Raw genomic sequence first — 26,283 nt, 5'->3', positions numbered from 1 at the left:
TATCCCACTGTCAAGTGATGGTAGCGTGCTGTTAGATCTAAGCTATAGAAATCGGTGGACATCTGCGCCACTGGTATGATAAATCTGTTCTTTATAAGATTACCAGAATTAGAAAGATTCAAGCTTGCAGTTAATTCATGTTTGCTTGCTGTAATTTTACAACACAGACCACAGATACCTATGGTTTGTTTAGCAATAAGAACTATTAATGCTTTCATATATTCCTCAAATTTAATCTGATAAACAGAATGAAAAAATTCCAGAAACCTTTTATATTTAATTTATTTTGATATCTGATCATGCAGGATGAAGAAGAACATAAATTCAAACTATCTCAGCAACTAAGAATGATGGAACAAGAAGCAAAAAATCTTCGAGAAGCAAACCAAGCCTTGAGAAGTGAAAATAGCAAACTGCAAAAGAAGGCACAAAAAATGAGAAACTTTTCTTCAAAGCTTGGTAGTGCTGATAAATATGAGCTGCTTTTTTCCTGATAATATCACCTTCGTTGCTTTAACTCTCAACTTTCCTTTTGTTTGTTTGCAGATGGAGTTTCAGTGAAGTTCACTGGTGATCAATCCTGTCAAAGGTCACCATTTCCCAGTGTGGATGCTGAGTTCGCAAAAGCACTCAAGACCTTTTACTTCAGCATGATTGGAGTGAGAGGACGACTGATCTGCTTGAAGCAACTCAGGCCACTAGTAAGAGGAGAGTTATCTTTATATATCTTTACATTGACATTGAATAAGACACCAGTGAAGAACTCAAGTAACGGAAGAAGGGCTTTGACCCTGCTTAACTTTCAACAGAAATAAAATATCATTGCAAAACAGAATTTTACAGTGACACACAGTGTTTGCAAGTGGTTAGCATTCAGTAAGTGATGCACAACATTATACTGTTAATGTTTTGAGTTCTCAGAAAATTGGTTGCTAGCCAGTGACTCCATCCTTTTCCCTGGCAAATGTCTGCAGTTGCACCAAACTGTTTACAAGCTTACTACATCTGACCCTATGCACTTAAACCATCTTACCAGGCCATTTCTAAGACCACCCTGACTTGAAATTGGATCTGTTAGCAGACATCAAACATAAAAAGGACTTAGCTGTATTTACCACAGCCCAACAATCTGGGGGAAAAGAGTAGCTGGAGGAAGAGAGAAAACAGCAGTCAGACCACTAGTAAGATCTGGATTGCAGGCTAAATAACATTAGGAGTGACAGGAAGAGGAGAATGTCTCAGCAGAAAACTAGCAGTTCAGAAAAGGGGAGCTTTCACCTTGGGCAATAAGAATCTCACAGATGGAGGGAGACTTTTCATAAAGAGTCTGCCCAATTATTGTACCCAGTCTGGACAAATCCATCTCCACACACTCCAATCTCTAACATCAATGTGGAATTGCATTAATTGTCTATGAAAGAACAGGTGATGCATAATAATCTCCCATATCAGATCCACTTGCAACACTACACATGGATGAATATGTTATTAACACGTGAATGAATGTGCTACTCAGATGGCTCTCTTACTACCACCATTTCTTGTGAGAACATATGTAATAGTTTAAGGTTTACTGTTTATGGTTATGGTTTATGTTTCGAATAATGAGCCTTTGAACCTTAAATGATTGAGGATCCTTGATTCTGGAAGAGACAGCTGGAGCTACCTCCTGCCAGGCTCTTCCCGAGTAAGTCTCCAGTGAGGATCACCTTCCCTCCTCTCCAACACCCTCCCCATCCTCCACCCTCCACCTTTGGCATAACAGGACTTCAGTCTTGGCATTTGTCTCACATATGAGAATTAATGTCTCTTTCAGTATGTCTAGGGAGTCCCTTTCTGTTCTTTGCAGCAAAGTATTCCTGCTTTGCAGTCATGGTATCAGACTGCCATTGGGAGTGTGACTAGGGATACTTTCAGAAAGTTGTGCAGTAAACTGCTTTAATAGGAACCATACAGTATAATGCATTATCATAATCACAGGAGATTCTGCAGATGCTGGAAATCCAGAACACACACAAAATGCTGGAGGAACTCAGGTTCTGATGATGGGTCTCGGTCCAAAACATGAGTTATTTATTCCTGTCCATGGATGTTGCCTGACCTGCTGAGTTCCTGCAGTTTTTTGTGTGTATTGCTCAACATTATAATGCATCTTTCAACGTGTAAATCATACTAGTGTTTCATCTAATGAATTTTCACTCAATTCACCATTTTATGCAAGAGATCTACTTGGATGTTAGTGCTTTACAAAGCACAGAGTCAAAGCAACAAGAAAGGGTGAAATTGAATTTCCAGTTTTGTAATATTGCCTGAAGCTTTGTTTGACAAAGTCCCTCACTACAGGCTAATCCAGAAGATTAAGATGTATGGGGTACATGCTGAATTGGCAATTTGAGTTCAGAACCGGCTTGCGTGGAGGGTAGTGGTTGAAGGGACTTATTCGAGTTGGAAGTCTGTAATTAGTGGAGTTCCACAGGGATCTGTGCCGGGACCTCTGCTGTTTGTGATGTATATAAATGATTGGATGAAAGTGTAAATGGGTGGGTTAGCAACTTTGTGGATAACACCAAGATTGGTGGAGGTTTGAATAGTATAGAAGACTGTCAAAGAATACAAGATGATATAGATCATTTGCAGATAAGAGCCGAGAAATGACAGACGGAATTTAACACAGATAAAGGAGAGGTGTTGCACCTTGGTAGGGCACATGCAAGGAGGTAGTAAACTGTTAGGGACAAGACCCTTAACGGTGTCGCTGAGTGGGGAGATCTTGGGATCTAAGTTCTTAGCTCCTTGAAAGTGGCTACACAGGTCGACAGGGTGGTTAAGAAGGCTTATGAAATGCTTGCTTTTATTAGTTGAAGCATTGAATTCAAAAATCAGGGTATTATGCTGCAACTTTTTAAAGCTCTGATTATAGTCATAGTCATAGTCATACTTTATTGATTCCAGGGGGAAATTGGTTTTCGATACAGTTGCACCATAAATAATAAATAGTAATAGAACCATAAATAGTTAAATAGTATTATGTAAATTATGCCAGGAAATAAGTCCAGGACCAGCCTATTGGCTCAGGGTGTCTGACCCTCCAAGGGAGGGGTTGTGAAGTTTGATGGCCACAGGCAGGAATGACTTCCTATGATGCTCTGTGCTGCATCGTGGTGGAATGAGTCTCTGGCTGAATGTACTCCTGTGCCCACCCAGTACATTATGTAGTGGATGGGATCATTGACCAAGATGGCATGCAACTTAGACAGCATCCTCTTTTCAGACACCACCGTCAGAGAGTCCAGTTCCATCCCCACAACATCACTGGCCTTACGAATGAGTTTGTTGATTCTGTTGGTGTCTGCTACCCTCAGCCTGCTGCCCCAGCACACAACAGCAAACATGATCACACCGGCCACCACAGACTCATAGAACATCTTCAGCATCGTCCGGCAGATGTTAAAGGACCTCAGTCTCCTCAGGAAATAGAGACGGCTCTGACCCTTCTTGTAGACAGCCTCAGTGTTCTTTGACCAGTCCAGTTTATTGTCAATTCGTATCCCCAGGTATTTGTAATCCTCCACCATGTCCACACTGACCCCCTGGATGGAAACAGGGGTCACCGGTACCTTAACTCTCCTCAGGTTTACCACCAGCTCCTTAGTCTTTTTCACATTAAGCTGCAGATAATTCTGCTCACACCATGTGACAAAGTTTCCTACCGTAGCCCTGTACTCAGCCTCATCTCCCTTGCTGATGCATCCAACTATGGCAGAGTCATCAGAAAACTTCTGAAGATGACAAGACTCTGTGCAGTAGTTGAAGGCTGAGGTGTAAATGGTGAAGAGAAAGGGAGAGAAGACAGTCCCCCGTGGAGCCCCAGTGTTGCTGATCACTCTGTCGGACACATAGTGTTGTAAGCACACGTACTGTGGTCTGCCAGTTAGGTAATCAAGAATCCATGATACCAGGGAAGCATCCACCTGCAGCGCTGTCAGCTTCTGCCCCAGCAGAGCAGGGCGGATGGTGTTGAACGCACTGGAGAAGTCAAAAAACATGACCCTCACTGTGCTCGCTAGCTTGTCCAGGTGGGCGTAGACACAGTTCAGCAGGTAGACGATGGCATCCTCAACTCCTAGTCGGGGCTGGTAGGCGAACTGGAGAGGATCTAAGTGTGGCCTGACCATAGGCTGGAGCAGCTCCAGAACAAGTCTCTTCAGGGTCTTCATGATGTGGGAGGTCAATGCCACCGGTCTGTAGTCATTGAGGCCGCTGGGGCATGGCGTCTTCGGCACAGGGACGAGGCAGGACGTTTTCCACAGTACAGGAACCCTCTGGAGCCTCAGGCTCAGGTTGAATACATGGCGAAGTACTCCACATAGCTGAGGGGCACAGGCTTTGAGCACCCCAGTACTGACACCATCCAGTCCTGCAGCCTTGCTTGGGTTGAGACATTTCAGCTGTCTTCTCACCTGTTCAGCTGTGAAACCCACCGTGGTGGTTTCGTGTGGGGAAGGGGTATAGTCATGAGAGCAGAGTGGGGTACTATGAGGAAGGGTAGGAGGAGAGAGTGGAATATGTGTTGGTTGGGGGCCGACAACAGATGGCTCATGTGGGGGATGGGCAGGGACCACAATGTCAAATCTGTTAAAGAACAGGTTAAGTTGATTGGCCCTGTCCACACTGCCTTCAGCTCCTCTGTTGCTAGTTTGCCGGAACCCAGTGATGGTCCTCATCTCCCTCCAGACCTCTCTCATGGCCACATGAGGCCACATCTGGAGTATTGTGTACAGTTCTGGTTGCTTTGCTATAGGAATGATGTTGAGACTTTGGAGAGAATGCAGAAGAAGTTTACCAGGATGCTGTCTGTTTAGAGGGCACATGCTATTATGAGAGGCTGGTTAAACTTGGATTGGTTTCTCTGAAGCGTCGGAGGCTGAGGGGAGATGTGACAGAGTTTTATAAGATTATGAGAGGCATAGATAGAGTGCACAGAAAGTATCTGCTTCTCAGGATTGGAATGTCTGATATCAGAAAGCAAGTATTGAAAGTGGGAAGGGGTAGGTTCAAGGGGGATGTGAGGGGTAAGTTTTTTACTCGAAGAGTCGTGAATGCCTGGAATGTGCTGCCTGTTATGGTGGTAGAGGCAAATACATGAGAGGCTTTTAAAGGACGTTTGGACAGGCACGTGGCTGAAAGGAAGATGGAGGGATATGGACATGGTGTAGGTAGGAGGGATTAGTGTTTGGATGTTTTTGATTTGCTTTTTGCTGGTTCGGCACAACATGGGCCGAATGGACTGTTCCTGTGCTGTACTGTTCCACGTTCTATGTTCTATGAAGCAGTCCCACCTCAGGTTTACAGCTGATGAAACAAATTTATTTTGAGGAGTTGAAAGTAAACTGTTTTTTTTTATTTCACAGTAGTTGCTTGACCTTCCGTGTATCACTAGCATTTATTATTTTAATTTCAGATTCCAGCATCAGCAGTACTTCGGGACTAGTGAAATCGAGTTCAATGAAAAAGACATCACTATTGGGCAGAATTCTCACTAGTTGTGCAAGTTTGCTTGATGCAATCTGGATGAAAAAATGCATAATTTTAGAATGTGTTCTGTATCACTGGTTAAATGATTGTTATGATCAAAGCCTACGTTGGCGAGGGATCTATTTATCTTGTGGATGGACCATGTTCAACCACAAAAAATGCACTAAATTATGTGATAGGTGATAGATTAGAAAGGCTCTACATGACTCCTGTGTCCACTCATCCCTCCCCATTGATCTCCCTCCTGGCACTTATCTCTGCAAACTGGACTGGTGCTGCACCTGCCCCTATACCTCCTTTCTTACCACCATTAAGGGTCCCAAATAGTCCTTGCCGGTGAGACAACACTTCATCTGCAAGTGCAACACCTTCACTCTGTGCACCACTAAAGGCGAGATTTCCCACTGGCCACCCAGTTCAATTCGACTTCCTATTCCAACTCTGACATGTCGGTCCATGTCTTCACTACTGCCACAATGAGGCCACTCTCAGGTTGGAGGAGCAACATTTCATGTTCTATCTGGGTAGCAATCTGATGGCATGAACATCAATTTCTCTAAATTCCAGTTATTTCTCCCCTCTACCCCTTCTCTTCTCCTCATTTGCCTGTAACTTCCCTCTAACGCCCCTCCTCCTTCCCTTTCTCCCATGGTCCTCTCTCCTGTCCTATCAGACTCCTTCACCTTCAGCCCTCTACTGCTTCTGCCTATCACCTCTCAGCTTCTTAATCCATCCCCCTTCCATCATCCACCCGCCTTCCCCCTTAGCTGGTTTCATAAGTCATTTGCCGGCTTGTACTCCTTCTCCTTCTCCCACCTTCTTATTCTGGCTTCTTCCCCCTCCCTTTCCAGTGCCGAGGAAGGGTTTTGGCCCAAATTGTTAACAACTGGTTCCCCACTATAGATGTAGCCTAACCTGCTGATCACCTATTATATGCCAGTATTTTGTGTGAGTTGCTCCAAGATTCAAGTCTGCCACGCTAGCTGTGAAATTTAAACACAAATTACAATGCTTTTAAAAAACTAGTATTTATAATGGTGACCTTAAAAGTACTAGATTATTGTACAAAGTTGCCTGATTCATTAATATCCTTGAGAAAGAAATTCTACCATCCTTACTGAGTCTGGCCTATATGTGAGTCTAAAACCCTGCAATATGATTGACCCTTAACTGCCCTCTGCAATGGCACAGCAAGCCAATCAGCTCTATTATAGCTGCTATGTTGGAGATGAAGCTCAGCAGTTCAAGAAGGTGGTTCCTCAACCCCTTAAGGGCAATTAGGTTGATGGGCATTAAATGCTGGCTTTGCATCTTGAAAAATACATAACAAAAACAAATCTTACTGTTGAGAACTTACTGTCATAATGTGCATTTAAATGCTCTGTGTTGACAGGTGTGCAGACATTTTCCACGCTATTTTCTATTTTCATATGGTACAAGGATATATTGTAGGTTATTGAAACTGATTATAATGACTTCAGCTAAAATGGATACTGGACATTTATAGGAGGATTGGTGCCAAGAAGGCTAATTCCATCACACTTTGTACAACTATTGATAATTTACAATAATGCAAGCTCCGCATACTATAAAATTAAAATTAGAGAACAGAGCAGTAAACGTTTTCTTTATTCTGACTTGATCTGCAATACAATTAATCAGAAAGGAAAACTGAAATAGCTTTTTTTCCATTAGATTGGTTCCCATTTGCCTCCATAAAATGGTTATTGGATGCAGAGTGCCTTGCCCCAATGAAAACTGAACACCAGCAAGAGAGTGTATTTTTTACAGCACTGTTAATATTTTCTGCATCAACCGTGCCAGAGTACTCTCTGTAGGGGAGACAAATCACTGTCAATCTAATTTATGGCAAGTTTTCTACTAATACTTCTGAATATGAAAAGTGGAACCATAATCAGACTCAAAACTGATGACCTTATAACGGAGAAAAATTGAACTAGATTCAGTAGTCTCAGTTATGTGGATCTTTGAATGATTCTGTATTCTACATTTGTTGACATAATACGGGAATCCCAGACTGTGTAGGCTTTTAATAAACAACTATAACATTGTTGTTAAATATAGCATGTATCTGTGAGATGTTTATAAAATATATGAATTTATACATATTGAAATTCATACATTGACATTAAAATTCATACATCTGCTAAACACTGGTGTAGTAGTCAACCAGAGGAAAATAAATAACAGAATTACAACAATATCGCTGTAAAAATATGAAAACATTGCTTCAGAAGGGATTTTTAAATTTGTTTCATAAAGTACTGTATCAACCCATACATATCCTCACAAAACTGATCTTTGAAGAGCAGGAAATAATTAAATATGCTTCTACCTATGGGGATATGATTACACATATAAAAGGATTTACCCAGGCTAATCAAATAAAGCATATAATGTCAGGATGTTATTGTTTTGTTCAGGGTTGTTAACTAATTATATGTTAATTACGTAATTGTAGGCCAACTAAAAGTGGCTAACTTCGAATACTCGGTGAAACTTGGAAAATGTATTTAATGGTGTACGCAGCTTACTGAAAGGAGTTTTCCATTTATAACAGATAAGTGCAGCAAAACATGGCTGATGGATAGTTTAGTAAAAGGAACCCAAAGAAAGGAAGAAACAGAAACACTTTGAAGAAAATATAAGCAATGGACCTGGAATAATGCAGAGGTGAGGAAGCCAAGTCAAAATGTTAGAGTGAGAAATAGAATCTCAAGTCACACAGCACAGCAAGAAGCATCAAGACATTTTACAGATGACCAGAGTACAAGAGAAATAAAACAAATGCTAGAAAAACACATCAGTCCAAGAAAATGGTTCAATAGATACATTACAATATGTGCAAATTCATATGCTTCATAAAATATATTGTAAATATACAGAGAGGATGTGTGAGAGAGAAAAACAGAATTGGCAGTACTTTTCTGAGTTAGATCTATAGTATTTTGCTCCAGCAAGATTACAACTGGAACATGTAATATGTCCCTTAAAAATAGTTGTGCAGAGAGCAACAGTCAAGGTCAGGTTGCAACCGTAGCAGCAAATTGCATTTATGTTCTGGTGATCCTGGTGGGTTACGCTGCTTGAAAGTGGAATGCATTCTGATTTCCTGTAATGCAAAGACACATCATTTGAATATGAGTCAACAAGTGTGCGTTGTGGGAAAAAAAAACACTTACTTTTTTTAAAGACACGCAGATTCCATGAGAGGGAATTTTATTCCATATTTTCGATTTTTGGTTGGTGGATTCTGTTCTCTATGAACTGACCGGACCAAAGGGTTTGCGTCTGTGTTTAGTGTTGTCTGACATTATGACTCTATGTGGCAGAAATCAGCAACACCAGTCTGGAATGATCCTGAGACTGAATGATAGCAGTCCAGGCAGTATTGTGATTCCATATTTGAAGGCATAGGAGTTCAAAGATCTGTGAGGGTAAAGAATGCAGTTTGAGTGTTGACCAATTTAAGTTGCTCTGTCTCATGGAAAACTTTAAGAGTAAAAGCTGATTGTTTCATGAATACATAGGAACTGCACTTTTCCAGATCAGACTGGTTGAAAATCACACAGGGGTGATTTTTGGATGTTGCTTTATTGTTGACATTATGTCATGGAATTTTACCCCAGAAAATTGTTTCAAGAGCAATTGAAAATTTCATTGGAAAACTGAGTGTGTGAGTGTGGAATTTCCAGTTGGCGATTAGTGTAAATGGATGCTTAACGGTAAGCACAGCCTCAGTGAGCCCAGGAGTGTTTCTGTGTTCTATGAATCTATAACTATAAAAACACTTTTTTAATGATAATCTAAAAGAATTTATTGCATTTGAGTGAAAGTATTTGAAATCACCATTGGACTTTCATCATTCATGAGACATTAGAGCTGCTGGATAACTGAAATTAATTTGGGTTCTTACATACACCTTTATAACATATCTGAATGTAAAATCACCTAGCTATCAATTGCAGACTGCTTCTTGTTAAACCTGCAATAGGTATGGACTATATCTTGTTAAATCTGCTGTAGGCACCCCACTATCATTAATCTTTCATATGAGCATTCACATCTCAAGAACATGATTTTCTTGGAGCTTGCACCTGCCAGTCCACAAAACTGATGAACAATAGAGAGAGAAAAATTGCTGTTCAGTATTCATGCAAAATATAATAGATACAGCGAATTACTTGGGCCATAACTAATCCACAGGTTTATGCTTAGATCTGGAGTTCATTCATCATGTAACCATTTCAGTCTTCTTTTATTCCATTTCAGTTTAAGAATGTATAACTTTGTTGCTGCAAGGATTTTGTTGATGAGATATCCTGCTGGCATCATTACCTGTCCTGGCATTCACATCAAAAACTGGCCATCATCTTGACTTTCACTTATTTATTTAATAAATGCAATTCTATAATTTTATAATCATGGGTAAGCCTAGAAAATTTGCTGCTAGATATAATTTCAATAGACAAATTTTGGAAATGCCAATAAAAGGTTCTGGCTATTGGAAGTATTGTTAACCCATTCATTTTTTACCTGTCAAGGAAAACAAGTTACAAGCTTATAGATAAGCTAATTTCAAGCCACAGCTGTAATTTCAAATGACAATTTGAGTTGAATAATGTGGGAAAATTTTGAACATTTTCCTCAGCTATAGTTTCAATCAAATGAACAAATGTATGTCCTGGCACATAAAATAATGGTATTCTTTACTGTTCAAAAACAGTTATCAGAATGCAGAATAATTTCATCTTTTTTCCAGGAAATTGTTTTCCAGTTCCTTTTCCCTCAAGGGATAGGCTAACAATTCACAGCAACTCTCAGTCCATTCCCTAATCTTCCCTATCTTGTCCTTCACTTTAACCTTGGCCAAGGAAAAGGAGGTATAGGTCAGGTTGAGGCAGCTGGGATTATGTGAGTCTCTGGGATGTAAAGGATGTAACGGTATAATTAAGAAGGAAAGGAGGAGGGCAATAAGCGGTTTTGAGATATTCTTGGCAGATAAGATCATAGAACATAGAATAGTACAGCACATTACAGGCCCTTCAGCCCACATTGTTGTGCCAACCCTCAAACTCTGCCTCCCATATAACACCCCCCCACCTTAAATTTCTCTATATACCTGTCCAGTAGTCAATTAAACTTCACCAGTGTATCTGCCTCCACCACTGACTCAGGCAGTGCATTCCACACACCAACCTCTCTCTGAGTAAAAAACCTTCCTCTAATATCCCCCTTGAACTTCCCACCCCTTACCTTAAAGTCATGTCCTCTTGTATTGAGCTGTAGAATCTCAACCCATGGTCCAGACCTCTCTTTTTCCATATTTACTTTGAATCTCATGGCATTATGATCACTAATTTCTGTGGAGAATCCTAAAAGATTCTGTAATGTATTAAGAATAAGATAGGTCATTTAATCATCCATGGTAATCTTCATGGGAAATTACGGGAAATGGCTGGTGAATACTTCTGTTCTGTATTTACTATGGAGATGCACATGGAAGCTATGAGTTCAGGGAAAGGAGCAGTGATGTTCTAGATCATACCAACACTATAAAGATGGAGGTGCTGGAGGTGTTGGAGGAGTTGTAAAGCATGAAGGTGGATACATCCCTGGAAACTGACCATGTATATCCTAGAATGTTATGGGGAGCAAGTGTTGGAAATTCCTGGGGCCTTGGCAAAGACTTTTATATCTTTGTTAGTCACAGACAAGGTTCCAGAAGACTGGTAGGTAGTTAATCATAAACAAGAGAAAATCTGCAGATGCTGGAAATCTGAGCAACACACACAAAATGCTGGAGGAACTCAGCAGGCCAGGCAGCATCTATGGAAAAAAATACAGTTGATGTTTCGGGCCAAGACCCTTTGGCAGGACTGAAACGTCTCCTGCACTTTTTCCGTAGATGTTGCCCGGCCTGCTGAATTCCTCCAGCATTTTGTGTGTGTTGTGTGGATAGCTAATGTTGTACCTTTATTTAAGGAGGGCTGCAAGTACAAACCAGTGAACTACAGGACAGGGAGTGGTGGGATTGTTATTGGAAGTGGTTCTAAGAGATAGGATTTATTTGCATATAGAAATGAAGGATAGATTAGGGATAGTGAGCATGACTTGTGCATGGAAAAACATTTCACAAATCTGATTTAGTTTTTGAAGAGGTAACTGAAAGAATTGATATGCCATGAAGTAGACATATATCAAGGCCTTTGATGAGATAAAGCAAGGTAGACTGGCCTGGAGGCTAGATCACATGAGTTCCAGGGTGAGCTAGGCAAGTGTGATTAGTATACATGGGCATGCATGAGCTTAGGCATGGTGGGCCAAGGGGTCTGTTTCTGTGCTGTAAAACACAATGACTCTTATTTTTTTAAACTTCGTACCTGGTCTCTGAAGACAAGATGGCACCAGCAATAATCGATGGCTTTCTGTGGGCTGCAGAAAGAACAGTTACTACCCCTCAGCCATGAGACTCTTGAATAAAAGGGGATAACTGCCCTCACTTGCCCCATCATTGAGATGCTTCCCACAAGCAATGATCTCACTTTAAGGACTCTTTATCTCATCGTCTCATTATTTATTGCTATTTATTTATACTTGCATTTGCACAGTTTGTTGTCTTCTGCACTCTGGTTATTCTTTCACTGGTCCTGTTATAAGTACTATTTTGTAGATTTGCTGAGTATGCCCATAAGAAAATGAATCTCAGGATTGTATACAGTGACATATATGTACTTCAATAATAAAATTTACTTTGAATTTCTGGAAGGCCTTATGCTCATTATTGAAGATTTTTATGTGTCTGGTGTGGTTTTGCCAGTTTATGTTCCACATATAGGCTTTAAAATGCAGGGAATAGCTCTCTTTATGTAAACCCGTGAGCAGACATTGAGTCATGACAATCAAAATGTTCTCTGTCCATTCTCTGGTCTTTCTGAACACACCTTTGGCTATAATGATAATCTTAAATTAGCTTTTATGTTCCCAGGTTCGAAGACCGCCATAAGAAAGATTTTGATTTATTATCTGGCAATAATTTTGCGCGCTGCAGAGATGAGCAAATAAGATAGGAAGTCTCCTCTAATAATAGAGCAGCATGAATGATAGACAAAAATACCTGCTATCCTTACAACATTACGTTGTGAAGCAGGAAAGAGACTCAATGTATTCTCTTACAAACAAGATAAAATCTGCAGATGCTGGAAATCAAGCAACACACACAAAATGCTGGAGGAACTCAGTATTTTGTGAGTGAAAGGAGTTCTATGATTCCAAAACTTGGAGAAGAATTGGAAGGCAGTATTGGGAAACTGAAGAATGATGTTGCAAAAATCACCAGAGAATGTATTCTCTTGCCAATTGCGAGCATCCTGAGCAGGGACACTGAGAAAATAAGTTATTTTTGCATTGTAAGTTGAAGTAAGCAGTTACACAAAGTAAAGGAGCTCAGCAAGTCAGGCAGCATCTGTGGAGTGGAATAAATCATCTATGTTTCGGGACAAGTCCTGGTGAAGGGTCTTAGCCCGAAACATCAATTATTCATTTCCCTCCATAGATGCTGCTTGGTTTACTGAGTTTTCCAGCATTTTATGTGTGTTGCTCAAGATTTCCTTCATCTACAGAATTTCATGTGTTTACGCAAAGTAAATCTTGACAGTTTACTGTACTTTAGTGGTGACAGTCTGGGTGTATCTGAGGGATCTTCTCCACAGTACAGTTGAATGCAATGATGAGAGAAAATACACCCGGAACACTAAAAATTATATTAATCATGACTTCAGTCTTTATGTTGCACTTTCCGATTGTAAAGGTGTTATTCTTCCATTATATGTCCCAGTATGCATTTTCATGTTGATATTGATTGCTTTCTGCAATTTAATAATTTGTTAAATTAAAGGGGACTTTGTTAGCTCCTTTGAGTAACGCTTTTAAATCCCACTATGTAATGGATAAGAAACCTTTAATATTGCCAATTAATCAGTATTCCTTGTGCATTTTATTTTAGGATGAAGAGCATATTCACTGCTTGAGGTATTTTGTGAATGAACGGAGTGAATTGATTCAAACACTTGGAGAAGAATTGGAAGGCAGTGTTGCGAAACTGAAGAATGATGTTGCAAAAATCATCAGGAAAAAGAAAGAACTTCAGATGGACTCAACAGCAGTGGTTCAAGCTGAATAATTATATCTGAAGTTGTGTTCATCTATCTACCACAAATGAATAATCATGTGATCAAAATATATCTGAAAACTCTCCTACTTTATTTGTATTTGGTAATAACAGATATTTTCTTTTTTTCTGGTTTGTTGGTGATGCTATCAAGCCAGCAGGTACTAGCAATCCCTGCTAGTCAAGAAACACCATTATGTAATGTTTTGAAATGGGCAATTACAGGATTCTGATTCGTATAATGAAAGAAGGTGCCTACGTTTAGTTCAGAATGACTTATGACATGGCATTGATGATATGTCTCGTAGCTAGTACCCAGACATCCACCATGTGCTAATGGTAGAGGTGGTGGAAATAGAATGTTACTTGTCAGGTACACCACTCAACTGGACTCCTCTGTTCTAGGCTAATTTCCATGTGTATGTGTCTTTAATATACCATATTATTCCTGACAAGAATACGGGGGAAGAAATGAGGGAGCCTCTTGTCATACATTAATCTTATTCTCCCATCCTCTAGTTGCCATTGTGTCAATCTGTTTGTACCAGTTAAGTTCTTGATTATGATTTGGAGCTCAGCTTTGGTGATCCTATTTAAGTGGCATTTCCTATATCTTTATACAGATATTCTCATTCTTCTAACTTGTAGAGAACAGAAGCCTAATGTCTTGATCTTTCCTTATGATACCCTGCCATTTCAGGAATCAATCTGGTAAATCTTCATTGTATTGCCTTAGAACAAGCACCTTTTTAGATAAGGAGACCAAAAGTGTACACAATATTCCAAAAGTAGTCTTACAAAGAACTTAAATAATTCTAATAATTCATTTTATTCCTTGTATTCAAATCTGCTTGCACTTAAGGAGAATATATCATTTATCTTCTTAATTGTTAGTTTCATCTACATGGTAGCTTTCAGTGACCTGCATATAAAGACACCCAGGTGTCTCTCAGTATCGGTATTTCCCAGTTACCATTTTAGAAATACTCAACATTTTTGTTTTTCAGTAAAGAAATAGATAAACTCATATTTTTTTCTCCACAGTATCTGTCTCTTGCTGCCCATTCAGCTTGTCTATAACCTCATGAAGTATTTCTTTACATTCCCATCACTATTGTGCCTTCAGCAAATTTGGAAACTTTGCATATTCAGCATATTTGGCCAAATTCAACCAAATAGTCAACATAGATTGTTAAACATCACACCTATCCCATAGGTCACAGCCTGTCAACCCAAGAAAAATTTTTAAAATCCTACTTTTGTATTTGATCTATAAGCAGTCTTTGCTAGTAACTTACTCCCACTTCAGTGTGCTCTAACCTTGTTCACCAACCTCCTCTATGGGATCTTATCAAAAACCTGATCAAAATCCATATACACCACATCTATTGGTTCTTTCTCATTTCAACTGCTGGAGATGTCCTCAACTATTTTCAATAAATTGGTCAAACATGATTTTTTTTTGTAAATCAATGCTGACTCAGCTCAATTATATTAATTATTTTCTAAGTGTCCTGTGATAACATCCTTTATAATAGATTCCAATGTTTTCACAACTACAGATATCAGGTCTACAGGTCAATGGTTTGCGGGTTTCTGCCTCTTCTTTCTTACCACAGTTAAGGAGAAAGGAAAAAACATTATGTAAAATGTATAGAAGATGCTGTCATTAGCTCAGGTATGACAGAGCTGGAGAAATGGGGAGATACAGTGGAATCTTTACAGGGTTGAGTGAGTTGTAGTCCAGATTGCTATGGGAAGTTAAGGGTTTTTAATGGATATTAGTCGCTAGCCTATTTAGTAAACCGAAGTTGAATAGATTCCAAGACAGATCATTTGTCAGATCAAATCTGCATGTAGATTTAAATTAAAGTCATCAAAGCCTTTTTAATCTTAACTTCTGTATTTCAACCACTTTCTACTGAGGGCTAGTGTATCACTTGGTTTCCTGATTGGTTGTACTGGTGGGTTTACATTTTTTTAATCAATCAGCACATCAAAATCTCTCTGTACATGATCATATATGGGTTTTTCACTGCTTGAAAGCATTGTGTTTATTCCAGGTACAGTTCAGTGATCCATATTGAGGATGGGCCATGACTAACCACCAGATTAACTCATGGTTTACTCCAGAATAGCAAATGGTTCAGGATAGCTTCAGATTTATTCTAGTTTAGCCCCAGGTTCAGTTCAGGCTGGTCCCAGTTGTTTCAGAATTGCCTCTCACCCCCAGGAACATTGGCATCATCTCAGCTTGGCTCTACAATAACCATAAGAAGGATGGCTATATGTCCTCCGCAGGACAGCTGGTGATTCAGGGCCACCTGATGTCACACAGTCAAGAGCTGTCTTGATGCACGGGGCAGTCACTTTCGATGTTAGTGTTTTCATTTTTATGAATATATACTGTTTCTGAACACGCTATCCTTGAATACAAATCACCAAACTTAATATTCAAGTTCAGCAAGCAAATTTTAAGCCAAATAGAATGTTGGCTTTTATTGCTAGATGTTATGAGTAAAGTTGCAGAGGTGATTTACTCCAATCATATATTGACCTGGTAAGACTATGTCTAGAATATTTGGTGGAGGTCTGGCCTCTCTACTCCAGGAAGATTTATATGTGATTGATTCCTGGTTGGAGGACTTGTTGTATGAGAATGTGCAGACCGGTTCTATACTCCCTTGAGCTTAGAAAGAAGTGAGACAATGTCTTTGAAAAGTACAACTTTCTTACAGGGCTTGACATGATAGATATTTTCCCCTGCGGTAGGGTATCTGGAGCCAGGAATCACTGTCTTAAAACAACGAAATGGTTGTTCAGCTGAGAAGAAATTCCTTCACCCAGAAGATGATGAATCATTGGATATGGGCTGTGGCAGCTCATTGGCTGACTATATTCAAGGTTGATACGTGTTTAAATGTTAGGCACACCAGGAATATAGGGTTAGGGCCAGATGATGGGGCTATGATAAGAGATCAGATTTGAAATGCCTGCTCCTATTTCTTGTGTGTAGGTATGCTTCATGATCACTGTGAGATGGTCTCTAAACCTGTCTGAACTTTCTCCAGAATGATTCCAATCTGTGTAGTCTAGTATTCTCTTTGCTCCGGGAGCACTCACGTTCACTCCGGAAACCTGCTCCAAGCTATCATGATCATAGGTTCATTCCAAGATAGTAGCTCTCCGGGTCGGCCCCACCTTTGCTCCAGAATTTACTCTAGGGATACCGCAACTTCACCCCACATGCACCCAGTTTCACTCCAAGGATGCCGCAGCCTCACTTTAGGGTGCTCTCAGTTACATTCCAGCGTGGCTGCAGCTTCACCCCAGAGTGCCTCCAGCTACATTACAGGAATTCCGCTGCTTCACTCAGCTCGCCCGGCCTCCCGTTGCATTCCAGCGATACTGCGGCGGGATGCTCCCGTTCAGCCCCGGGACGGCTCCAGCCGCCAGACGTCAGAGAATCGATTCGCGCAGGCGCCAGTCGGCTGCTCTGCAAGCTGCTTCATCCTGAGAAATGGGGCTGAATAATTTTTTATTCGGTCAGTGTATCTTGTACTTTCTTGCTTTTCTGTTTGGTTTCACGGCACTGGTGCCGCTGTCGGAGAACGGCAGTGATTTCGGGGGCAAATGCCTGCTCTTCACCCGCGGGATGTGGCAGAATGAGAATATGACGGTGGAGAAGCAGCGTTTCGTGGTGGAGGAGTGGGGCCCGGAGTCCGCCTGCCAATTCACCACCTTCATCGGCCTCTTCACCGTCCTCTTCTCCGCCATCCAGGCTTGGAGGCTCCTCTTCTATCTTTGCAAAGGATACGACGAGTAAGTCACTTAGCCCCTATTGATGCTGATCCTTACTGAATCTCTCCTCCTGTTCAACCTCATTCCCACCTTGTGAATCCCAATTCCCACTAAACCCAATTCCCGTTTGAGCACAGCGCCCACTGAAACCCTCGGCTGCTGTTCCCCTCCTTCAGTGGACTACATCCCAACATTCCCTACCTCATCAGCATTCGGCTTTCCCGCGGAACCCCAGTTAAATATTACTCACTACATCCACTTGCCCTAAGATTATGACCAGTTACTTTCTCTTTTCTTTTCCCTCTTCTCTCCTCTCCCCCCATCCCCATCCCACGGAACAAAATCACCTACTAAATCTCAACTGCTTAATGGTGTCCTCCACTGAATCCCATTCCCTATTGGATCACAACACAAAGAATCCATCACTCACTAAACCCTATCACATTGAATTCCATTAATAACTGTATCCTTGACCCTGGAACCTCATTCCCACTGAACTCTGCCAACCTGTGGATCAAATGGCTATTGAACACCATGACCTGCTATATGCAACCACACCATGGAACTCATTGCCAATAAGCCACCTTTATTTGTTGATTCCATTTCCATTGTATCAGCTCATCTTGTGAACCCTACTGAACTCCATGTGCTATTGAAATTCTGTGCATGTCACCTGAACCCCATTCTGAATAAATTGCATGTTCAATGAATTAATCCATTCGTTAAACCTCACCCCCTCACTGAATCACATGACCATCGAAGCCTATCACTGTGGATCACATCACCCGCTGATCCTCACCCCCATAGACCCCATTCCCTCTGAGCAGCCCCAGTGAATTCTGTTATCCTCTCAACTATATTCCCTTTGAATTCCATCCCTGCTGATCTTTATCCCCACTCAACTCTATTGAGCATTGAGTCCTCCCTTTAACTCCTGTTCTTCCGTGAATCTCTGCTGACTGAACATCATCCATCATTGAGTCAAACCTTCAAGCACCACTCTGTCCATCATTTATCCACTGACCGTTATGTTCACAGAACTTGTGATACCCTACACACCATACCCATTGCATCCCAAACCAAAAAATCATTACCTACAGAAGCCGATCCCTAGTTTCTTCCTGTATATCTTTTGGCATGTTGAATGTTGAGGCAATTTTGGACCTTTTCCCTAATTTTCAGTTTAAACCTTTTTGTAAAGTCAGACATGCAGAGCTTCTGGAATCTGCAATGAAACATGTAACATGCAATGGGTTGCATTTAAACAATTAAAAAAATATAAAAATCAAAATGTAAATGTTCATATTTCAGAATTGCATTGCCCTCCCCTGTTAGAGCAGGGTGGTCATTCAGCTATTTGGCCCATTTTGCTCATTTGATTGATTCTATCCTTCACTTCACAGCTCCTAGGCTGGCATGTCATAACCAGTCTGGTCTCATCCAGGTAATACAGTACAGTACAGCACAGGCCCTTTGGTCCACGATTTGTGGCAACATTTTAACCTATTCCAGTATCAATATAACACTTCCTTCTCACATAGCCATCCATTTTTCCTTCATCCATGTGTCTACCTAAACGTCTCTTAAATGGCCCTAATGTATTTGCCTGGTTCCATGCGTTACCACTCACTGTGTAAAAACTCCCTGACATCCCTTCTCTATTTTTCTCCAAAGAACTTAAAATTATGCCCTCTTGTATTACCTGTTGATGCTTTGGGGAGAAGGTGCAGGCTATCCACTCTGTCTATGCCTCTTATACATCTCTATCAAGTCACCTCTCATTCTCCTTCGTTTCAAAGAGAAATACCCTAGCTCTCTCAATATTTCCTCATAAAACATGCTCTCTAATCCAGGCAGCATCATAGAAAATATCCTCTGCCCCCTCTCTAAAGATTCTACATCCATCCTATCATGAAGTGACCAAAACTGAACACAATACTGCAAGTTTTTACTGACTGTAACATTACCTCATGGTTCTTGAACTCAATTCTCCGACTAATGAAGGCCAACATATCATATGCCTTCTTAACCACGCTCTCTTAATCTGGGCAAAATTAGAGTAAATGGTATTGGGGGTAGGGTACTGACATGGATAGAAAATTGGTTGGCAGACAGGAAACAGAGTAGGGATTAATGGTCCTTTTCAGAATGGCAGGCAGTGACTAGTGGGGTACCACAAGGCTCGGTGCTGGGACCGCAGCTATTTACAATATACATTAATGCAGAGGTCCCCAACCACCGGGCCGCAAAGCATTTACTACCGGGCCGCGAGGAAACGATATGATTTGGCGATATGAGTCAGCTGCACCTTTCCTCATTCCCTGTCACTGTTGAGTTTGAACGCACGCGAGGTCATTACCCGCGCGTCATCCATGTCAGCGTGGGAAGGAGATCAACTCCTCGAACTTGCAGATGACGGCGGGCTGAAAAGCATATTTGACGTAACATCTCTACCGGCATTCCAGATCAAAGTCAAGGCTAAATATCCTGAGATAGCCACGAAAGCACTGAAAACGTTGCTTCCATTTCCAACATATCTCTGCGATGAATGCAACCAAAACTAAATTGCGGAATAGACTGGACTTAAGGAATCCCCTTCGAGTATCGCTGTCTCCCGTCACCCCTCGATAGGACCGTCTTGTTGCAGGAAAACAAGCCCAGGGCTCCCACTGATTCAGCGATATTGGTGTGTTGCAATGATTTTATATGTTCATACGAGGAAAGTATGTGCTTTATGTTTAATATCCAATCGTTACTTAAAATGTTACGATGCTATTGACTTACTTATATAACCATATAACAATTACAGCACGGAAACAGGCGATCTCGGCCCTTCTAGTCCGTGCCGAACGCTGCTCTCACGTAGTCCCACCGACCTTCACTCAGCCCATAACCCTCCATTTCTTTCCTGTCCATATACCTATCCAATTTTTCTTTAAATGATAATACCCCTGCCTCTACCACTTCTACTGGAAGTTCGTTCAACACTTACTTCAAGCTCCCCTGATAATTGATTTTTCACTATGTTCATGCGAGGAAAATATGTGCTGTGTGTTTAATATTAAATTCATTAGATAAACCCTTTTAGAAACGAAATTAAGTGTATTAGCCACTTATCACCGATACTGTGTTCGTCATTAACACCCCTTCCCCCCCGAACAAAATTGCCAAAAGCGATTTGTAGAGAAAAATCGGCACGTACACGCTTGCGCACTGGTGCCTGCGCAAGGCTTCATGGTCATTGTAGTCTCCCCCCTGCTCGGCCGGTCCGCAAGAATATTGTCAATATGAAACCGGTCCGCAGTGCGAGAAAGGTTGGGGACCCCTGCATTAATGATTTAGATGAAGGGATTAAAAGTAACATTAGCAAATTTGCAGATGACACAAAGCTGGGTGGCAGTGTGAAATGTGAGGAGGATGTTACGAGAATGCAGGGTGACTTGGACAGGTTGGATGAGTGGGCAGATGCATGGCAGATGCGGTTTAATGTGGATAAATGTGAGGTTATCCCCTTTGGTGGGAAGAACAGCAAGGCAGATTACTATCTGAACGGTGTCAAGTTAGGAAAAGGGAAAGTACAACGAGATCTAGGTGGTCTTGTACATCAGTCACTGAAAGCAAGCATGCAGGTACAGTGGGCAGTGAAGAAAGCTAATGGCATGTTGGCCTTCATAACAAGGGGAGTTGAGTATAGGAGCAAAAAGATTGTACAGGGCCCTGGTGAGACCACACCTGGAGTATTGTGTACAGTTTTGGTCTCCAAATTTGAGGAAGGGTATTCTAGCTATTGAGGGAGTGCAGCGTAGGTTCACGAGGTTAATTCACGGGATGGCGGGACTGTCATATGTTGAAAGATTGGAGCGACTTGGGTTGTATACACTGGAATTTAGAAGGATGAGAGGGGATCTGATTGAAACATATAAGATTGTTAAGGGATTGGACATGCTAGAGGCAGGAAACATGTTCCCGATGTTGGGGGAGTCCAGAACCAGAGGCCACAGTTTAAGAATAAGGGGTAGACAATTTAGAACGGAGCTGAGGAAAACCTTTTTCACACAGAGGGTTGTGGTTCTGTGGAATACTCTGCCTCAGGAGGCAGTGGATGCCAATTCTCTGGATTCTTTCAAGAAAGAGTTAGATAGAGCTCTTAAAGATAGCGGAGTGAAGGGATATGGGGAGAAGGCAGGAAAAGGGTACTGATTGTGGATGATCAGCCACTATCACAGTGAATGGCGGTGCTGGCTCTAAGGGCTGAATGGCCTATTCCTGCACCTATTGTCTGTTGTCTATTGTCTCTCAATTTATATGGAAACTTTGAGGGATCTATAGCTGTGCTCTGCCTTCGTTTGACCTTCCAAAGTGAATCATTTCACACTTCTCCAGATTGAACTCCATCTGCCTAATCTCAGCTCAGCTCTGTATCCAATCAATGACCCATTGTAATTTACGACAACTTCTTACACCGTCTACAACACCACTGAGCTTTGTGTCATCTGCAAATTTACTAATTTATGCTTATATGGATTGAATGCCTCCTGACTTTCTGAATGACTTTACCATGGGTAATGTGGCTAATTCAAGGGAACATAACTTTAAGGTGTTGGGAGGAAAGTATAATGTAATTTAAGGTAGAGCTTTAAGATGTTTTGAATGTAAGAGCAAGGATCTTACTCAGAGCCACTGCTTTTTTTGCAGTTGTTCAAAATTTTTTTTTGCATTTGTATTTGATTGGGAGACGAACACAACTTCTTTAGAAGTGAGGCAAAACAATGACAAGGTTGTGGACCCTTTACAGATTACAGAGGAGGATGATTTTGCTGTCTTGAAGCAAATTAAGGTGGATAAATCCCAGGGCCTGAAAAGGTGTTCCCTCAGACCCTGTTAGATGCAAGTGCAGAAATTGCAGGCGTCCTAGCAGAGATATTTAAAATGCCTTTAGCCACAGGTGAAGTGCCAGAGTACTGGAGGATAGCGAATGTTCTTCTGTTGTTTAAGAACGGCTCTGAGAACAAGCCAGGGAATTACTGGCTGGTGAACCTGACATTGGTAGTGAGAAATGCTCAGGGATTGGATATCTGAGTATTTGGATAGACACGGACTAAATAGGGATAGTCAGCATGGCTTTGTGTGTGTTAAGTCGTGTCTAACCAATCTTATAATTTTTTGAGGAAGATACCAGAAAAGCTGATGAAGCAAGGATGTTGTCTATATGAACTTTAGCAAGGCCTTTGACAAGGTCCCGAATGAGAGGTTGGCAAGGTGGTTCATTTGCTTGACACTCAAGATGAGGTAGTAACTTGGATTAGTCATTGGCTTTGTGGGAGAAGCCAGAGAGTGGTAATAGCTGGTTGCCTCTCTGACTGGAGGTCTGTAACTAGTTGTGTGCCACAGGGATCAGTGCTGGGTTTGTTGCTATCTAGATGATAGTGTGATAAACTGGATCAGCAAGTTTGCAGATGACACCAAGATTGGGGGTGTAGTAGACAGCAAGAATGACTATCAAAGCTTGCATTGGGATCTGGACCAGCTGGAAGAATAGGCTGAAAACTGGCAGATGGAATTTAATGTGGACAGGTGTGAGGTGTTGCACTTTGGAAGGACAAACCAGGTTAGGACTTACACTGTTCATGGTAGAACACTGAGGAGTGCAGAGGAACAGAGGGATCTGGGAATACAGATCCATAATTTCTTTAAAGTGGTATTACAGGTAGATAGGGTTGTAAAGAAAGTTTTGGCACAATGGCCTTCATAAATCAAAGTATTGAGTATAGGAGTTGAGATGTTGAAGTGGTATAATACTTTGGTGAGGCCTTGTTTGAAGTATTGTGTGCAGTTTTGATCACCTACCTCCAGGAAGGATGCCAATAAGTTTAAAAGAGTGTGAGAATGTACAAGAACATTTCCAGGACTTGACAGGGAAATGTTGAACAGGTTTGGACTTTATTCCCAAGAGCGTAGAACAATGAGGGGAGATTTGAGGGAGGTATATAAAACTATGAGGGGTAAGGACAGGGTAAATGTAAGTGGCTTTTTCCACTAAGGTTGGGTGAGACTAGAACTAAGGGTCATGAGTTAAGGGTGAAAGGTGAAATGTTTAAAGGGAACATGTGGTGGAACTTCTTCATTCAGAAGGTTTTGAGAGACTGGAATGAGCAGCCAGTGGAAGTGGTGAATGTGGGTTCAATTTCAATATCTAAGAGAAGTTTGGATATGTACATGGATGGGAGGGGTATGGTCCAATTGCAGGTCGATGGGACTAGGCAGGTTAATAGATCAGCATGGACTAGATGGGCCGAAGTGCCTGTTTCTGTACTCTAGTGTTCTATGACTCTAAAGGGGGTAAGTCAGAGGCCGTTTTTTACACAGAATGGTAGGTCGTGGAACGTGCTGCCAGAGTTGTGGTAGAGGCAGATACATTATGGACATTGAAGAGTCTCTTTGATAGGCACATAGTTGAAAGAAAAATGGAGAGCTATGTAGGAAGGAAAGGTTATATTGATCTTGGTATGGGTTAAAAATTCAGCACAAGATTGTGAGTCGGGGTTTGCACTGTGCTATAGTGTTCCTTTTCCTTCTTCCTCTTAGTTAGATGTTCCACTTCTCTTGTCAACCATGGTTCCTTTACCCTGCCATCCTTTCCCAGCCTCAACACGACAAACCCCATGAAAGTGATCCCTAAGCAACCTTTACATTTCATTTAATTCTTCATTACATTTTTAAAGTTCATACATCATTATCAAAGTATACAATTCTGAAATTCTTCTTCTCTGGTTGGCCATGAAGCCAAAAAAGAAAAGAAAGCTAGCACAATCATCCTTCTGGGCATACCTTACAAATTCTGCCCTGTCTAAAGCTTTTGCATTACAGAGGTTCCAGTCATTACTGGGGAAGTTGAAGTCGCCCATGACAACAACCATGTTATTTTTGCATCTTTCCAAAATCTGCAAACTAATCTGTTCCTCAGTGCCTCTTTTGCTATGGGTGAGTCTAGATTGTTGGGTCTTTTGACAGCTCAATAGGGTGATTGCTCAATAGGGTGATTGCTCCCTTTCTGTTGTTAAATTACAGAGAGTGCTACTTCCCATCAATTCTGATCAAATATCCAGTTCCTGCTACTGAAAAACATCCCCATAGCATGATGCTACCTCCACCATACTTTACAGTAGGGCTGGTGTTATTTGGCTGATGTACAATGTTAGATTTATGCCCCACATACAGCTGAGTGTTGAGGCCAAAAAGTTCCACTTTAGTCTCATCTGACCACAAAACATTCTTCCACATCTTTACATTGTTTTCTAAGTGATGCTATGCAAATTTTTACAGGCAAGGCTATATTTTTTGTAGCCAGGACTTCTTTGCCAATCTTCAACAAATACTCCTTTTGTGCAAGGCCTTAGAGATTGTGGAGCCATGAACTTCATCTCCTGTTGCAGCCACTGAGTTCAGCAGCTCACTTAGAGTGATTGTTGGTGTCTCAGTAGTCTCTCTAACAAGTGCCATTCCTCTCCGGCTACTAAGTTTAAAGGGGCGGCCTGACTTAGGCTGTGTGTTTGTGGTTTCATATTTTTTCCACTTTTTAACAGTGTACTGCTCTGAACTCTAAGGTACATATAGTGCCTTTCCTCTACCTTTTCCACAATGAACTGCACTGAGCTCCAAGGTATGTTCAGTGCCTTTAAGGTAGTCTTGCACCTTTCCCCAGATTTGTGCTTCTTTATTATCATTTCCCTGACTTGTCTCAAATGCCTTTTTGTCTTCACTTTGGATGGTCTGTTGAAAATCTACCATTCTGTCGGACCTTACAAAAGGATGGGGTATTTATCCTTATGAATTAATTGAAAACAGATGATCCTCCAATTTTCTACATCAACAAATTGAGTGAATTGGTAAGGTAGTATACAGTACTACACATGAGGAAAGTTAGTGTCGTAATTACAAAGGGGATCAATACTTTTTCAGCATTACAATTTTGGTTTTAATTTTTAATAAATTGTTGACAGATTTTGGAATTTTTCTTTTGCTTTGTCATGATGCACGATGTGTTGTAGATTAGTTCAAAAATCCTACTTCAATATATATTATATTTAGAAAATGACACAGTAAAATGTGAAAATAGTTGTGGGAGCTGAGTACTTTTTCACGGCACTGTATACCTCTCTATAAAGTCACACCTCAGTCTTGTAGTCTTCAAAATATAAAGTCCTAGCTGGCCAACTCAGGCCCTTTAGTCCTAGCAACATTCTCATAAATCTTCTTTGCACTCTTTCCAGCTTAATGATCCATCAGACTGATTAATTCACACTGACACAATTGTATTTCTAAGCTATATTGACTGTTCTGTTGTACGTGTAACACTCGCTTTGCCAGGTGGCATGATCTCAGGGTGATAACCCCCGCCCGGCCAAACCTTTGGTTTGGGTGGATGTTGCGTGTTGTGCCCCCTGTGTAACATCAGTACCCTGAAATAACATTCAGTCCACAAGGTGTGGTTAAACGATTAAGATTTTATATTTAAGTATGGAGTTAGTAGAGAAACAAAAGAAAAGGAAACCAAATAAAAGGCGCCAATAATCTGATAAAAATGTCCAGTGCACCACGTTGGAGCTCACGGATTCCCTTTCGCTGATCCTCTTCCACTCGTCGTCGACCCCTGGGCTCCCACCCTGAGCCCAGGCCCAGCCGGTCCGGCAACCGTTTCCTCAAGCTACCTCTTCTCTCTTCATCCTCTTCACGCTTTCTCCCCAAAGCCGGCGCAA

At 41.2% G+C, this 26,283-nt stretch overlaps 2 protein-coding genes across 3 annotated transcripts in view; both read left to right on the top strand.

Annotated features, from left to right (window-relative positions):
* Window positions 1–13,738, top strand: LOC134346822 (kinesin-like protein KIF28P). Its single transcript, XM_063048969.1, has 4 exons — window positions 1–73; window positions 306–459; window positions 547–701; window positions 13,562–13,738. The coding sequence occupies exons 2-4, from the start codon at window positions 348–350 to the stop codon at window positions 13,736–13,738; spliced, it is 444 nt and encodes a 147-aa protein (XP_062905039.1). The 5' UTR covers window positions 1–73; window positions 306–347.
* Window positions 13,739–17,169: 3,431 nt separating this feature from the next.
* Window positions 17,170–26,283, top strand: part of LOC134355039 (transmembrane protein 179-like) — a 34,434-nt gene continuing 25,320 nt past the window's right edge. Inside the window, exon 1 of one of the 2 annotated variants that reach the window (XM_063064834.1) lies at window positions 17,170–17,548. In XM_063064834.1, the coding sequence (XP_062920904.1) occupies window positions 17,247–17,548 (302 nt within the window). In that variant the 5' untranslated portion in view covers window positions 17,170–17,246. The remainder of the gene's footprint in view (window positions 17,549–26,283) is intronic. The other variant, XM_063064757.1, reaches the window with a different exon arrangement.

The sequence above is a fragment of the Mobula hypostoma genome, chromosome 1 (assembly GCF_963921235.1).
Source record: "Mobula hypostoma chromosome 1, sMobHyp1.1, whole genome shotgun sequence".
In the NCBI taxonomy this organism is placed as follows: Eukaryota; Metazoa; Chordata; class Chondrichthyes; order Myliobatiformes; family Myliobatidae; genus Mobula; species Mobula hypostoma.
The sequence above is the reverse complement of the archived record's forward strand: the minus strand, read 5'-3'. Positions and strand labels throughout refer to the sequence as shown.